Source organism: Apodemus sylvaticus, chromosome 22 (assembly GCF_947179515.1).
Source record: "Apodemus sylvaticus chromosome 22, mApoSyl1.1, whole genome shotgun sequence".
In the NCBI taxonomy this organism is placed as follows: Eukaryota; Metazoa; Chordata; class Mammalia; order Rodentia; family Muridae; genus Apodemus; species Apodemus sylvaticus.
In genome coordinates this window covers 32,240,858-32,256,160 of record NC_067493.1, presented here as the reverse complement: position 1 = coordinate 32,256,160, position 15,303 = coordinate 32,240,858, and the positions used below count along the sequence as shown (strand labels likewise).

General features: G+C 51.2%; 1 protein-coding gene across 1 annotated transcript; it reads right to left on the bottom strand.

The window, feature by feature from the left end:
• Positions 1-2,670: 2,670 nt before the first annotated feature.
• Positions 2,671-13,644, bottom strand: Serpine1 (serpin family E member 1). The gene is made up of 9 exons (XM_052168690.1): positions 13,468-13,644; positions 12,354-12,625; positions 10,688-10,921; positions 8,915-9,109; positions 8,025-8,223; positions 6,013-6,113; positions 5,818-5,904; positions 4,795-4,878; positions 2,671-4,368 (listed from the first exon to the last, which is right to left on the bottom strand). The coding sequence occupies exons 2-9, from the start codon at positions 12,622-12,624 to the stop codon at positions 4,331-4,333; spliced, it is 1,209 nt and encodes a 402-aa protein (XP_052024650.1). The 5' UTR covers position 12,625; positions 13,468-13,644; the 3' UTR covers positions 2,671-4,330.
• Between the last annotated feature and the right edge of the window lie 1,659 nt (positions 13,645-15,303).

Sequence of the window (15,303 nt, the reverse complement as noted above, 5' to 3'; positions counted from 1 at the left end):
CTCACATTTTCAGAGCAGAAGAAGATTGTATCTGGGTCCGAGTGTCCTTGCTTTCGTAGATGGTTGTCTTCGCCACCCACAAGTGAGCCCTAAGGGGTTTATACAACAGAGTGACGCAGGATGGAAACTAGTGCCAGGTGACAGTTGATTTCTTCCTCTTTTACATTTATTTACTTTGCGTGTGTGTGCGTGTATGTGTGCATGTGTGCGTTCGTGCGTTCGTGTGCGTGTGCATGTGCGTGTGTGTGATGTGTATTCATGCATGCAGATACCAATGTGCTCTGGTTCACATGTGGAGGTCAGAAGATGATTTACAGGAATTCGTGTTCTCTCCACCCATGTCAGTCATGGAAACGGAACTCGTTGCTTGGCAACAAATGCCTTTACCCCCCTGAGTCCTCTTGCCTGCCCTCAGCTGAAGTTTGGGTTGTAGCCTCAATGTAGACCTCTCTTGTTTGAATCTCTAGGCTAGACTGACCCAGTGGGGCCTATGTTTTACCTTCTGTCCTTTTTATTTTATCATTTGTTTTGTTTGTTTGTTTTTCCTTTTATGGGAGGGGATTGAGCCCAGGGGCCTCAACCATGCTATGCAAATGTTCTATCACTGAGCCACGCCCCCAGCCCCTCACTGGCGATAATTTACCACCTAGCCACGCCCCTAACCTCTCACTGGCCATAGTCTACCGCCAAGCCACGCCCATAGCGCATTCCAGGCTGTTCTGACTAGAGAACTCTGGCTTAGATTGCTCGATGCTCTCAAGCTCCCAAGCCCCAGATTAGAAGTTTGGGGAAGAAAAAGAAAAAAGAGACTTTCCAGGAAGGCCTTTAAAGGTAGCTACACAAAAGTATATATGTAACAAAGAGCCTCATTTCCTGAGAACCGTCGTGTCTAGTTGGAGCCGGGCACAGGAAAGCGAGCATTGTTACAGGCCCGGAAAGTGCAGCCTAATTGGAGTCAGGTTGAAAGTGATTCCGTCACCCGGCCATCCCAGGAGGAGGATGTGCAACCTGACCTGGAGCTGGAGAAATGGAGAACAGGGCTAAAGAGGGGTGGGTGAGGGCACCTGAAGGAAAGAAGGAAATGATGTTGGAATAGATTTGAGAATCCAGAGGCAGACAGCCCATTAATCAGACCCTTGGGTGTGGGTGGGAGGAGTTGGCTGGATCTCGATCTGTCTCTCCCTCCCCACCCCTCATCTCTTTCCTCTTCCTCCTCCTCTTCCTCCTTGTTTTTACATATCCCGGGCTCATCTTGAGCTCACTATGTAGCAGAGAATGAGTCTGAACTCTTGATCTTCCTGCGTCTACCTTACAAACACTGGGTTTATAGGTCTGCACCACCCACCGAGCCTGGCTCTCCTGCTTTTGAGACACCATCTCACCGTGAAAGTCATTCTGGTATCAAACTCCCAGCCTTCAACAAGTGCTCGGTACAGGCATATTCCACACTTTCTTCCTTCCCTTTCTTCCTCTCCACCCCCCACCGTCTCCTTTTTTCTTGCCAGGGTCCCTCTCTCAAATCCTGGGATTAAGGTTGAGTACCCTCAATCCTAGCATAGCTCTCACCCCAATCTTTCTTCATTTTCCTCCTTCTGTTTTCCTGGAGACAAGGTCCTGTGTAGCCCAGGTTGGACCAAGATGGTCTTGAATTTCCTACTCTTTTGCCCCTATCTCCCAAGTGCTGTATTGACAGACATGCAGCACCATGCCTGGTTTGATAAAGTGTCAAGAATCACTTCTAGAGCTTCCTGCAGGCTGGGGACTCCCTCCTGCTGTGTCCTCGACCCATTCTTCCCCCTTTTTTAGGATGGTTTCTGGGGGAGAATCAAGCCCTGCACAACTTGTCCTGGAGGCAGATTACAGTGCTGTGGTGACTGTCTCATGGATTTTCCCAAAGTCCCTACCACCACCAGAGATCTGTTGTTACTCCTTTTGTTTGTTATGGAGACCCGTTTATACCTGAGGCCAAACTGACCTAGAACTGGTGATCCTCCTGCCTCTGCCTCCCAAGTGCTAGTGTACAGGTGTGTCCCCACCACGCCCATTGCTCAGTGATTTTTTTTTTAAATTTACATTTATTTATGTTTGCCTGTTGTTCTGAGACAGGGTTTCTCTGTGTAGCCCTGGCTATCCTGGAATACAGTCTCTAGATCAGGCTGGCTTCAAACTCAGAGACCTGCCTGCCTCTGTCTCCCAAGTGCTAGGATTAAAAGCAAGATGACCACCTTCCAGTTTGTTTACATTGTGTGTGCCTGTGAGCACATGTGTGTGTGCCCATCATGTATGTGTGCAAGTTAGAGGACAACTCCTGTTGGCTCTTCCCTTCCACTGTGTGGGGCCTGGGAACTGAACTAAGGTCATTGTTAGACTTCTCAGCAAGTGCTTTCACCATCTTGCATGCCCTCACCTTTATTTTGTTATTATTATCTGTGTGTGTGTGTGTGTGTGTGTGTGTAGAATGGGAACATGTGCCACGTTTTGTGTGTGGAGGTCGGAGGACAGCTCTCAGGAGCCATGTCACTCCTGCCATCACGTGGGATCCAGGGGGTTTGAACTCAGGCCATTGGTCTCCGGGCCGCATGTGTTCTACCCACTGAGCCGTTTTACCAGCCCACAATACTGTTTTAAGTTCTTGCATTGGGTAAGACATAGAAGGCAAAAAGCGGGCGATCTTGTTTGCAGAGTCTCTATTTTTATTATTTTTAAAAAAACATATTTACCTGTTTTATATATCAAAAGTGAAGACAAACAACAAAAAAGGCATATGTAACCAACAAAATTCAAGACCATGTGATCCCCACATTTGGGGCCCCTATGGGTACGAGGCGTGTGGCTGTCCAGTGCATAATGAAAAGAGAAAAAACGGGGGGGGGGGGGGCAGGGAGGGAGAGAGAGAAAAGCAGAATCACCAAAATGATTATTTTTTTTTCCGGTGGAGATATAACGGATGCAGAGTGGCCTGCTATGAAATTACATTCACGCTTCCTTCTTGTGCGGTGTTTCAGTAAATTGGTTTTCTGATCATACCCCCAGCTAGGAAGCTTTCAAAAAAGATTATCTAACTAAGGTGGTTGACCAGGAGCTGGCTGTCTCTTTCATCACCCCCCCCCACGTGTCCACTGCTCACACACAGCAGCCGGAAATGACACATTGAAGTGAGTCACCGGTGCAGCTCTGAGTCACCCAGTAATTGGAGAAAGTTCTGTCCTGTTAGGTCACACAGCCCCTTTTCCCATTCTGCTTCTGAATGTATTGGAAAAATTTGAAACCACTTTGCCCTCTCTCAAATCCCCCCCTCTCTTCCACCTAATCTTTTCCCCCCTTCTTTAACGTGGGCTGCCAAGCTTCACCTTGGCAAGGTCCCTAAGGAAAAGAGCCACGGGGGAGGATGCGGGGGAGGGATGGGGTAAGGGTGCTCTCGGCTGCCACTAGGCGGCACTGTGAGCCCCATCGCGAGGCCACCCGGAGGGGCGGGTGTGAGGAGTGATGCGCCCCCCCCCTCCCGACATGCAGGGATACAGACCCCAAATGGGAAAGCATATGCCGTGCTTTAAATAAAAATTCTTTTTTCCTTAATAGTGCTTCTTCTCCCCAACAAACGTACAAGAACAAGAATGAGATAAATATTCAATCATACCCCTGGAATCTCCCCAGGACCCCCACACTGGGAGACTGGGGGTGAAGAGCCAGGCACACACACACGTCTGACCTTTCTTTCACTCTTCCCAAATGAAAAAAGTTTGTGTAAACAAGTCACCTACACTCTGAAATAACGTAAGCAAGCTGTGCGTGGGGGGTGGGGGTGTGGGTGGGGAGGGAGCAGGGAGAAGGCTCAATATTGGGCGACCGTTTGATCTGTCTATCTGCTGCCCCCTGGAGATGGGCAAGGTGGTCATTTCCACAGTGGACCTTGAGATAGGACAGTGCTTTTTCCTTTGGCCTGTGGCCACCCTCCACAGCGATGGCAGGCAATGCAAGAGGTGCCCACAGTGTCTCTCAGACACAAAAGATTTTGCTGAGTGACAGTGTCGTGGCCCCGCCCTGCTGGGGCCTTGGTGGGAACTGGGTCCAAAGGCTGAATGCTGGGCAGATCCAGGTTTTGTGAGTTCTATGGTCTTTGTGGGGCAGGGATTGCTAGTGAGAGTCCAACTCTTTCCCCGTTGAGAGTCTGAGGTCTGGGAGGCTGGTTGGAAAGATTTACCAGTGTGGGGGTAAGAAAGACATGCCTTCTCTTTCTCCCCAAAGTGTCCTTAAAGTAATTCTTTTCTTCAGCGTTTCTGCTTACAACATCTCCAGTTTCATCCCAAAATGAAGGCTTCCCTTCCCACTGTCAAGGCTCCATCAACTGGCCCATGAAGAGGATTGTCTCTGCGGGTAGAAGAATCATGCCAGTTGAGAATGGAGATTTGTTTTGTTTTGTTTTGTTTTTTTGGCTTTTTCAGGACAGGGTTTCTCTGTGTAGCCCTGGCTGTCCTGGAACTCACTCTGTAGACCAGGCTGGCCTCGAACTCAGAAATCCACCTGCCTCTGCCTCCCAAGTGCTGGGATTAAAGGTGTGCGCTAAGAAGTTGAAGGAGCTGCCAGGAGGCACAGCTGCCCAGTGTCCTAAGTTAGGGCTGGGGTCCCGGCACTGTGTGGGCTGTGACAGAGTGCTGGGGAAGAAATGGAACCGAGTTCCAGAATCTTTGCAGAGTCCCTAGGGGCTCGAGAGAGACATCTGCATGGTGGGCAGGTACATAATGATTGTTTAAAACCAGCGTTGAGGACAGGGGACTGTTATAGGGTTCTGCTCACCTGTCGGATTGTGCCGAACCACAAAGAGAAAGGATCGGTCTATAACCATCTCCTCAGGGGCCATGCGGGCTGAGACTACAATGGCTGAAAGAAAAGGGACAATATGTTAGGGTTGAGGGGATGTTATCACTGGAGTGATCCCAAGAGATCTACTGACACCAGTCTATCTGACAACAGCACTGGGGGATGATTTTCAGGCGGCTTCAAAGAAACTAGTAGTGGGGTATGGAACCCAGAGCCTGTTAGAGCAAGAGTGCTATGGCTGAGCCCCGCCCCCAGCCCCTCCCTGGGGGATTCTAGGCAGGGGCTCCACCACTGAGCCACGCCCCCAGCCCCTCCCTGGGGGATTCTAGGCAGAGGCTCCACCACTGAGCCACGCCCCCAGCCCCTCACTGGGGGATTCTAGTCAGGGGCTCTACCTCTGAGCCACGCCCCCAGCCCCTCACTGGGGGATTCTAGGCAGGGGCTCTACCACTGAGCCACGCCCCCAGCCCCTCACTGGGGGATTCTAGGCAGGGGCTCTACCAGTGAGCCACGCCCCCAGCCCCCCCCCCCCGGGGGGATTTTAGATAAAGGCTCTATCATCAAGTCACATTTCCCAGTCCTTGGCATTTCAGGACAGGGCATTGCTTTTTTGAACCTGCATCCTTCTGCCTCAGCCTCCTAAGGCTTGTGCTTGGCTTCAGGTGCTTTCTTTGTTCTCTGAATATTGGCCCTGAAGTTTTGAGACTTCCTCTGAGCCCCAGTATCCTATTAGTCACAAACATATTTAGGGCTCACTGCTAAGCACATTCTTTAAGTTCCCTCCCACTGCGACAACACCTTAGGTATTCTTTGGGGGTCCTCATCACGCACTGGGACCTCGGGAGCCCTAGATGAGGGAGCAGGGTCCCAGGGGACGTGGATCCATTTTTCACACCGAGGAGCGGGGTCGGGAATGGGTGATGACTGGGACGGCACTGGCTTTCCTGCGGGGTGATTGGCGTCCCAGGAGCTGGGCGAACAAGGCAGAGCCACACTCACCTGTGGAGGACGACGCCACCGTGCCGCGCTCGCTCACCTCGATCCTGACCTTCTGTAGTGCTTGTGCTACCGAGAGCTGCTCTTGCACTGGAATAGAGCGGGACCCGAAGGCCAGATCAGCCTCCACTCTATCCTCTGTGGGGAACCCCGGCCCACCGAAGCAAGAAAATGAGGGGGGCGGGGATCGTCTCTCACCGGAAAGGCTTGTGAAGTCGGCCTGGGTTGGGCTGAACATGTCAGTCATGCCCAACTTCTCCAGGGGTCCTCTGAGGTCCACTTCCGTCTCCAGAGAGAACCTGTGGGCAGGAACAGGGGACGGCGTTAGTTTGGCTCTCACAAGTTGCCTCTCCCAGGCCCTTTTCCATATCATCTAGGACAGTGGGACAGGGTAGAAACTGGCATGCGCCTGGAGAAAAAAAGGTCTGGCTTTTTGTTTTGTCTTGACACGGGATCTCATATAGCCCAGGCTGGCCCCAAACTCATTATATATCCTAAGATGATCTTGGACGCCTGATCCTCCTGCCTCTGCCTCCTGACTGCTAGTATTTACAGGTGTGCGCCACCACGCGTGGTTTATGTAGCGCTTGGGTTAGAACCCAGGGCTTTGAACAAGTCGGGCAAGCATTCCACCAGTTCAACTATATCCCCAGGCCTGACCTTGAACTTCTGATCCTCCTGCCTCCATCCCCTAGTATGGCATTAGAAGAAGTCTTTGAAATGTCATTTGGCTAGGAGGTCTGGCCTATTTTTCCTCCTTGCCAGAAACTTCTAATATTAATGAACATTGTTCAATCTTTCCGCCCCCTCGAATCTGTGACTAATGGCTTTCCTCAAATAAGACAGTAGTTTTAACATAATTGTATTCCGTTTGACGGCAGGAGGGGGACAGGTTCACATTCTCCCTTGCGAGGGTGTTGGAGCTAACTGTGGTCTGCAGGCTGTTTTTGAGCGCACACAGAATGAGACTTGTCCCCCGCCCCCTGCTTCCCACCAGGGCATGACTCATTATCTCCATCTTGATAAAGGAGAAAGACAGTAGCAGGTCAGCATCTAAAGCAACTCAATTCTCCTCTGTCTCCAAGCCTGGTACTTTAGCATCTGGAAGTTTAGGGGGAAGCCCTTGGCTGGGAGCTTCCCTGTAATTCTGGAATTACCCAGCCACAACCCTCTCCACCCCTTTTGATTCTGCAGAAGGATTAGGGGGAAAGAAAAAAAAGAAAATGAAATCTGTGTTTGGAAGTCTTCTTCTGCCTCTGGGAATCGATGCATTTCATAGTGGATGAGGGAAGGAGGCGGGGGTTGGGGGGTGAGGTGGGAGACATTTACAAATGGGTGTAGAACGATTCAGACCTCCCCCCCCCCCCACACACACCTCTTTCTCTGTCTTCTCTTTGGACTGATCTTTTTGTTAATTTGTTTTCTTAAAGACAGACTTGGTCTTGTGTGATCAGGAGAACAAGGATGGCCTTGAACTCCGGATCCGCCCCCTAGTGGTGGTGTTGGGGATTGCAACTGTGCACCACCATTTAATGGTTCATGTGGTGCTGGGGGGGGGGTCGATTTATAGCTCTCTGTGCAGGAGAGGTAAGAACCCTGCCAACTGAGCTCTTTCTCCACCGCGTTCCCTGACGCCCCCCTCCCCTTATGAGATAGGGTCTTGCTGTACAGAGCCCAGTTTGGCCCTGAACTCATTATCCTCTTGTGCTAGCCTTTCAAATGCTAGGATTACAAGTTGGTACGACCACGGCTGGTCTATGTAGCATTGGGTTTGAACCCAGGGCTTCATGCATGCCGGCTGAGCACTCTACAAACTAAGCTACATCTCCAGCAATCTTGTCCCCGTGGCCAAGGCTGGTCTTGAATTCACTATTCTGTCTCGGCCTGTCTAACGCTGGGGTTACAGGCTTGGGCCACTGTAATTCACTTTGCTCCACTCTTTCTGAACATTCTATGCATGGTCTATGTGGGGACGGGTTTTATAAAAATAAAAATAAAAAAATCTCTCTCCTCTCCAACAGTAGAAACAAGCAGAAAGATGATGGAATTAAAAACCATAATCAAACCCAGGCTAGGAGGCTTCCCATCAACCACGCACACGTGTCCCTTCCCCGTGGGTATTACCCATCCGGGAAACTCCGCACGCGGACGGTGGCTTTAGGAGGGGTGGTGATGTCGGGATTAGGGCGTTGGCCAATGGCATGGCTTACTTAGGCAGGACGAGGAGGCGGGGCAGCCTGGTCATGTTGCTCTTCCATTGTCTGATGAGGTCAGCATCCAAGATGTCGGTGATGGCAGAGAGGGGCACGTCTTTCTTAAAGGGTGCGGCGATGAACATGCTGAGGGTTTCGCCATGGTAGGGCAGTTCCAGGATGTCATACTCGTGCCCATCCGGGGTGGTGAACTCAGCTGGGAAGACCAAGATGGCGCCTTGGAAAAGGCTCCGACTCCCACGGGTTCCTTCCCTGCCTCTCCCCCACCCCCGCTTCTCTACTTCGAGAAGGCCAAGCTCTCCGCTCGAGTTTTGAAGGTCCTTCACCCTCTCCACATCCCATTCAAATATTTTCTTCTCCTTCTCTTTTTTGACCTACCGATGTCGCCGAGGGTGACCTTGAACTTCTCCCCCACCACAACTGGTTTAGGAGCTGAGCATGGACCCCAGGGCTTTACTAAGCTGGGTGAGTGCTTTCCCTAAACCACGCACCCACCCTTCCTGCCTACTTTCTCCCTCTCCATCCTCGTTGTTTTCTGTCTAACTCCAGTCACTAACAAATTCCGTGCTCACCCCACTCCCACACAGCCTTCCCCTAGCACTAGAGAGATGGGAAGAGAAGGGACGGGCTCAAGGGTCGGTCGGGCAGATGTGGGTCTGGGAGAGTATCTAAATTTCGGCTTCATCCAGCAGGAAATAAACGGATTCTTCCTCCCCCACCCCCACCCCTGACTTGAATGATCTCAGCATCTCCTGATACTGCTCGGTAAGTCGTCGTAATGACTGGGGAGTGTCCACCTCCTCTGCCACCGTCGTCCCCCTGAGAGGGACACTGTGATATTGCTGGGGTCAGACGTGAGACGTGGGGCCCAGGGACCTTGGACTCACTGTAGTTGAATTTGTTGTTCTGAGCCATCATGGGCACAGAGACAGTGCTGCCATCAGCCTTGTGGAAGAGGCGCTGGTGGGTGCTGGCCTCTAAGAAGGGGGTCTTCCACTGGCCGTTGAAGTAGAGGGCATTCACCAGCACCAGGCGCGTGAGCTCGTCTGTAGCGCCCTTGGCCAGTAAGTCACTGATCATACCTGAGGGGAAGCGAGAAGTGCAATGCTTGGTTTTTTTTGTTTGTTTGTTTTTTGGTTTTTTGGATTTGGGTTTTTTCAAGACAGGGTTTCTCTGTGTAGCCCTGGCTGTCCTGGAACTCACTCTGTAGACCAGGCTGGCCTCGAACTCAGAAATCTGCCTGCCTCTGCCTCCCAGAGTGCTGGGATTGCAGGCGTGCACCACCACCCCCCACCCCTGGCTCAGTGCAATGGGTTTTAAGCGTCTTAGACGCTTCCCTCTGTTCCAGCTCTCAAATGGACTACGATGAAGGGACACAGAGGGCTGTTAAGTGAACAATTAGGTCTAAGACTCTAGGGATGTCTTTCTCCTCCCTCTCCTCCCTCCCCCCCCCCAACCTCTTTATAATCCAGCCTAGTCCAAAGCTCACTTTGCAGCCAAGACTGGCCTTGAATTCATGGTAATCCTCCTGCCTTAGCTTCCCAAAGGCTGGGATGATAGGTATGAGCCACAGCCCTGGCTTCATCATGGCTTTTCTTGGCTCTGGGATCCGTTTCAGTATCAGAATTAGAAAGCTCCATGGTCCCTCTTTTGGCCTCTTCTTTTGTCCCCCTAAGCTATAATCTTGGAGGTCGGTGCACAACTTTATTCTGTTCTTATTGACAGAGACACCAGTTATGGTGATTTTGGTTGTGTTCATTTTAAAAGTTATTGTTACTGTTGGGGGGGGGAGACATGAGGTACGTGGGTGGGTGTGCTCATGCCAAGGGGAGGTCAGAGGGCAACTTATGTGGAATGGATTCTCTCCTTCCACAGGTTTGTGGCTTCCAGGGATCAAATTCAGGTCACCAGCCTCCACAGTAAGAGCCCCCCTCACCCCCCACCTTGCTGGTCCTGGTGGGGTTTGGTTAGGTTTTGTTTTGTTTGCTTGTTTTGCGGGGTAGCTATTGTACTGCAAGTGGCTTGAATTGGTTACTTTTTGTCTCTGTAGTCTTTTTTCTTTTTTTTTTTTCTTTTGCTGGGCTGTGGGGGCAGGATCTTGCTATGTAGTTCAGGCTAACCCCAAACTCATGATCTTCCTACAGATATGAGCCATTATACTCAGCTCTGTGTGACTTTACAAAACAGCCTCACTGAGCCAAATACAGTTTTGAGTTACAGCTCAGTGGCAGAGTAGGTGCCTAGAATCCCCCAGAGAGGGGCTGGGGCGTGGCTCAGTGGTAGAGCCCCTGCCTAGAATCCCCCAGAGAGGGGCTGGGGCGTGGCTCAGTGGTAGAGCCCCTGCCTAGAATCCCCCAGAGAGGGGCTGGGGCGTGGCTCAGTGGCAGAGCCCCTGCCTAGAATCCCCCAGAGAGGGGCTGGGGCGTGGCTCAGTGGCAGAGTGGATTACCCAGCATGCAGATGCCCTGGCTCCCATCTCAGCACCACAGCAGGAAAGGAAGGGGAGAAACATCAGCTATTTTGCTTTGCTTCTTGAAGCATTTGCCTTTTGTCCCCAAAGACAAAGCTGAAAGGGAGAGCTGGGGATGTGCGGATTTGACACGGAACTCCCAGTCTGTGCTCCGCTCCCTTGCGAAAGGCCTGCTTTCCCCGAGACTTACCTTTGGTGTGCCTCTCCACCCAGTCATTGATGATGAATCTGGCTCTCTCCACCTCTGAGAAGTCCACCTGCTTCACCGTGGTCTGGAAGCGCTTGAAGAAGTGCGGCATGAAGCCCTGGACCAGCTCCAGGTCCCGCTGGACAAAGATGGCGTCCGCAGTACTGATCTCATTTTTATTCCATGGTCCCATGAGCTCCTTGGCGAGTTGGCGGAGGGCGTGAGCTGTGCCCTTCTCTGCAGAGGGACCAGGACAGGATCTGTTAGGCTCGTGTTGAGCCAAGGGCTCTCAGCTGGGCCAGGCTTCCCAAAGGAAGGCCCTACCCCTGTCCAGGCAGATGAGGGAGGCTCTTCCAATTCTCCAGGAGTGGGTTTCTTTCCAAACTAGCCTCCCTCTCCCTGTCTCCGTCTGTCTCTCTCTCCCTCCGTCTGTCTTTCTCTCCCTCCTTCCCTCCCCCCCCCGCCCCCACTATGTAGCCCAGGCTACAGAGATCTGCCTGCCTCTGCCTCCTGAGTGCTGGGACTAAAGGTGTGCACCACCGTGCTCAACTGTCTCAGAACCTCTCCCATTCTTTCCTCTCCTCTTCCCTCCCTTCTCCTCTCCCCACCGCTCCCTGAGGAAGGTCTCACATGACTTGGAAGCTAACAGACATTCTCCTGCCGTAGCCTCTCCAGTGCTGGGATTAAGGGTGTGCACTACTACAGTCAGCTCTCAAATCATAACGCTTTTTGTGTGTCCTTTTCCAAAGTCTCAGCTCCTGATCTTTTCTTTGCGTAAGAATATTCTGTTCTTAAATTATAAGCTTTAGTTTGCTTCCGCCCTGCACCCCCTCCCCCTTGTAAAAACTCCTCTAAAAGCCTTGCAAATGCTGGGAATCCCAGCATGAGCCACACTGCCTGGCTTCCTCTTCTATTTGGTTTTGTCACAGGGTCTTGCTCTCTATCCCAGCATGGAGTGGAGTTTGCTATGTAGTCTAGGTTGGCCTCAAATTCACAATCCTCCACCTCTCCCAGCCTCTCAAGTGCTGCAGTTACAAGCATGTACCGCCGTGCCTAGCTAGGTCATTCTTATATTAATGGCATTATCGAGTAATTCATGGTCATAATCTTATATTTATTTATTTATTTATATTTATTTATATAATTCATGGTCAAAATCTTATATGTACTCAGTCCTATGTAGGAGACAGTCTTTAATTGTTCCCCATTTCACAGATAATGAAACTTGCAAGAGTTAAGGTAATATGTTTTGTTCTGTTTTTGTTTTTAAAGGTCTCGTGTAATCCAGGCTGTGACTGAACTTGATACTTAGCCAACTAGAAGCCTCAACTCCTGATCCTCCTGCCTCCACTTCCCAAGTGACGTGGTCACAGTTCTACACCCCCATGTCTGGTTTCATTTTGGCTTGGGGATGGAACCCAGGGCTTTGTGCATGTTAGGCAAGCCATATCCCAGCATCAGGACCACACAGTTCCTGTGTGCTGAATCCACCGGCCGGTTCACAGCAAAGCCAACTGACCCAATGGCGGGAGGGAAACCGGGTGGTCTCTGTGCTGCGGCTGGACAGGACTAGACCTGGTGATGCTGCAGCCAGCCTTCCCTGCCTTCTCTGAGTCTGTGAGCTCCTCCTGACCTTCTCCTCCATCGCCCACTCCACCCCGACTCTCACCATTGATCTTGAATCCCATAGCATCTTGGATCTGCTGACGGGTTTTCCCTGCTGTGGTCAGCTGCAGCATAGCCAACACGGAGGACACGCCATAGGGAGAGAAGACCACATTGCGGTCTTTGGAGGCCTGGACCACATGCTGAAACACCTTTACCCCGAAGTCTGTGGCCTGATGGGCTGTGTGGGACTCTTGAAGGGGTAGAGCGAACCCTTTCCCAGAGATCAGGACCAGGCCCAGGGTGAGGCAGGCGAGGGCTGAAGACATCTGCATCCTAGGAGAAAAAGAAGAGAATCTGATAAGGAGATGCTCCTGGAGACTGCCCGGAGGGGTGTGTGTTGCCTCTTCAGTCATAGGCTGTCTGTGCTCGCCCCTAGCCTGTAAGAGATCCGTCCGACAAATTTGCATTCGTTAAGAAGCCCCCACAATGCAATTGGATGATGAGGTCATCCCCTCTGCCCCCAACAGATTCTTTTTCAGAATCTTGCTTGCTGTGTAAACCAGGCTGGTCTTGAACTCAGGATACCCCTGTTTCACGCCTCCCAAGTGCTGTGATTACAGGCATGAATTACTGCCCACAGATGCTACTTGATTTTTACCATAGGCTGTCCTCATTTTTAAAAAAGCAAAAAACCTGTGTGAATCTTAGAACAACACCCCCTGTGCATCTCACATCCCTTCAATGGGGCTGAGAGACCTTGGGACAGTGACAGCTTTTGGCTTAAAGTGACAGCTGACTCCCGAAAGTCGTTCCCTGATTTCCGCACTTGAACACTAATCTTTGTGTGACACACGAATTCGCACATGCATGCAGTACACATATAAATGCAACTTTTTAAAAAAAAAAAAAAAGTAAAGTCCCTTTGCTAAATTGAGAAAGGAGAGATTTCCTGGAGAGGGATTGAAAACAGTGTGTTGGCTTCTGGGATACAGGGTTGAAGATGCGGTCTGACCATCTTTGTGGTCCTGGTTGGGCTAGAGTGGACTAAAGGCTGCCGAGTTCCGGAAAAGAACGGAGGGAAAACAAGGGTGACAGACGGAGACTTCTGGGAAGGGACGTTTTCTCTTCCTTCATTTAAAGCCTAAAGTCAGAGAGTAAGCTCGCCTTTCTCCTACCTGGAGCTTCAAAGGTGCCTTGTGATTGGCTCTTGCTGGCTGTCGCTCAGCTGTGGTTGGCTGTGTGCTGCCGGAGGCGGGTGTGTGGCGTTCCTCCTTCACAAAGCTCTCGGGACTCTGCTGCAGCCTGATCCAGCTGTGCTCTGTCCCCTGGCTGCAGTCTCCCTTTATACCAGATGTGGGCAGGAAATAGATGAACTCATGTTCCAGCCCCACCCACTTTCTAACTCTGGAAATGTCTGGGTTGTCTGCCCGCCCGCCCTGCCCCCTCTCCCTCCCTCCCTCCTTCTCTCCCTCCCAATGACTTGCTGGGACACGTGTGTGTACGTGTGTGAGAGGGCATGGGGGATAATTGAGCAAACCCTGGTTCCCTTGATTGGAACATCCCTGTGCCATGGCTGGTCTAGACCCATGGCGGTACCACAGAGCCTACAACGCCCGGCTTGTAGGGAGTTTGGGACTCCCTTCCTTGAGCCTACTGCAATACGACCCCCTTTCCTTTGAAGACAGCCATCACAGAGAAGCTATGGACCCTGCTGTGCTGTCTGCCCCTTGTGCACCCTGGGCCCACATCCAGGAAAAGTTGGCCTGTCTTTCTCTTGGGTCTCTGCCCAGTGGCCAGAGGGCATGAAATGTGCCCTGCGATTGTCTGGGTACTGGTTCCTCTTGGACTTAAGCCCAATAGAGAACTTCAAGTCCTTTCCTCCTCCCTCCTTGTGCCCGCCAGGCCTGCTGTGAAGCCTCTCTGACTCCCTATGTGGGGCCAGACTCTCCTGGTGCCCCGAGGGCTCGCTCTTTGTGTCAACAGCCTTGTGCGTCTGGGTTTTGAGGTGTACTGGGTGGGGCGCTGGTGGCTGGATTGGACCAGCCTTTTCCACAAATGAGAACAGGGGTTACCACAGAAAGCTTTGTCAAGGAGCAAAGACCAGGACTGCAGCCAGGGATGACTGAGAGGGAGAAAGAGGTGTTTTCTTAAGATTTTATTTTTATCATTCATTCTTGTTTGTTTGTTTGTTTGTTTATGAGCCTGGAACTCAAATCTGGAGCTCTGGCTGGCTTCCAACTCAGAGATCGGCCTGCTTCTGCCTCCTGTGTGCTGAGATTAGAGGTGTGTGCCGGCCGCCATGCCCAGCTTGCTTCTTACGTTTTAATTATGTGTGGTGTGTGTGTGTGTCCATTTGTGGGTGTGTGCATTTGTGTGTGTGTTCATTTGTGGGTGTGTGAAGGCGGGGAAGTGTCCGATTCCCTGGAGCTGGAGTTACAGGCAGTTGTATGTCATTCATCGTGGGTGTTGGGAATGGAATTTAGGTTCTCCACAAGGACAGTGTGTGCTTTTGAGGGCTGAGCCATTCCACCAGACCCCAGAGGATGTTTTGAAGCTTTCTTCCCCTCTGGGTATAGACACTGGCGGGCTGGAGCCACAGAGCCAGGGAGAGAATGATTCAGAATATATATATACACATACACACATATATACATATATATATACATACATATATATGTTTGTGTGTATGTATATATCACATATGCATATATATGTATATATATCACACATATGCACATATATATATTATCTTGGTGGGGTTCTGAGACCTGTGGAGGAAGAATGGCTGAAAGGTCTTTTGTGGTTTTTGGATGTAGCCCAGGCTAGCCTCAAACTCATTAGCTAGCTGAGGATAGCCTGGAGATTCTGATCCACCTCCCACCACCTCCCAGCTATTGAGACTTCAGGCACGAAATGCCACACCCAGATTCTGCAAGTACGGGGGCTCGAACCCAGGACTTCAACATGTTAGGCGAACTACCCGCTGAACCACCTCCCCAGCTGGATGATTT

Coding starts and splice junctions, on each gene's coding strand:
- Serpine1 (XM_052168690.1), bottom strand. CDS start 12,624: ATGCAGATGTCTTCAGCCCTCGCCTGCCTCACCCTGGGCCTGGTCCTG. Junction 8,224..8,914: donor GAACAACAAATTCAACTACA/GTGAGTCCAAGG, acceptor TGGTCTTCCCAG/CTGAGTTCACCACCCCGGAT. Junction 4,879..5,817: donor GGTGGCGTCGTCCTCCACAG/GTGAGTGTGGCT, acceptor CTTTTCTTTCAG/CCATTGTAGTCTCAGCCCGC.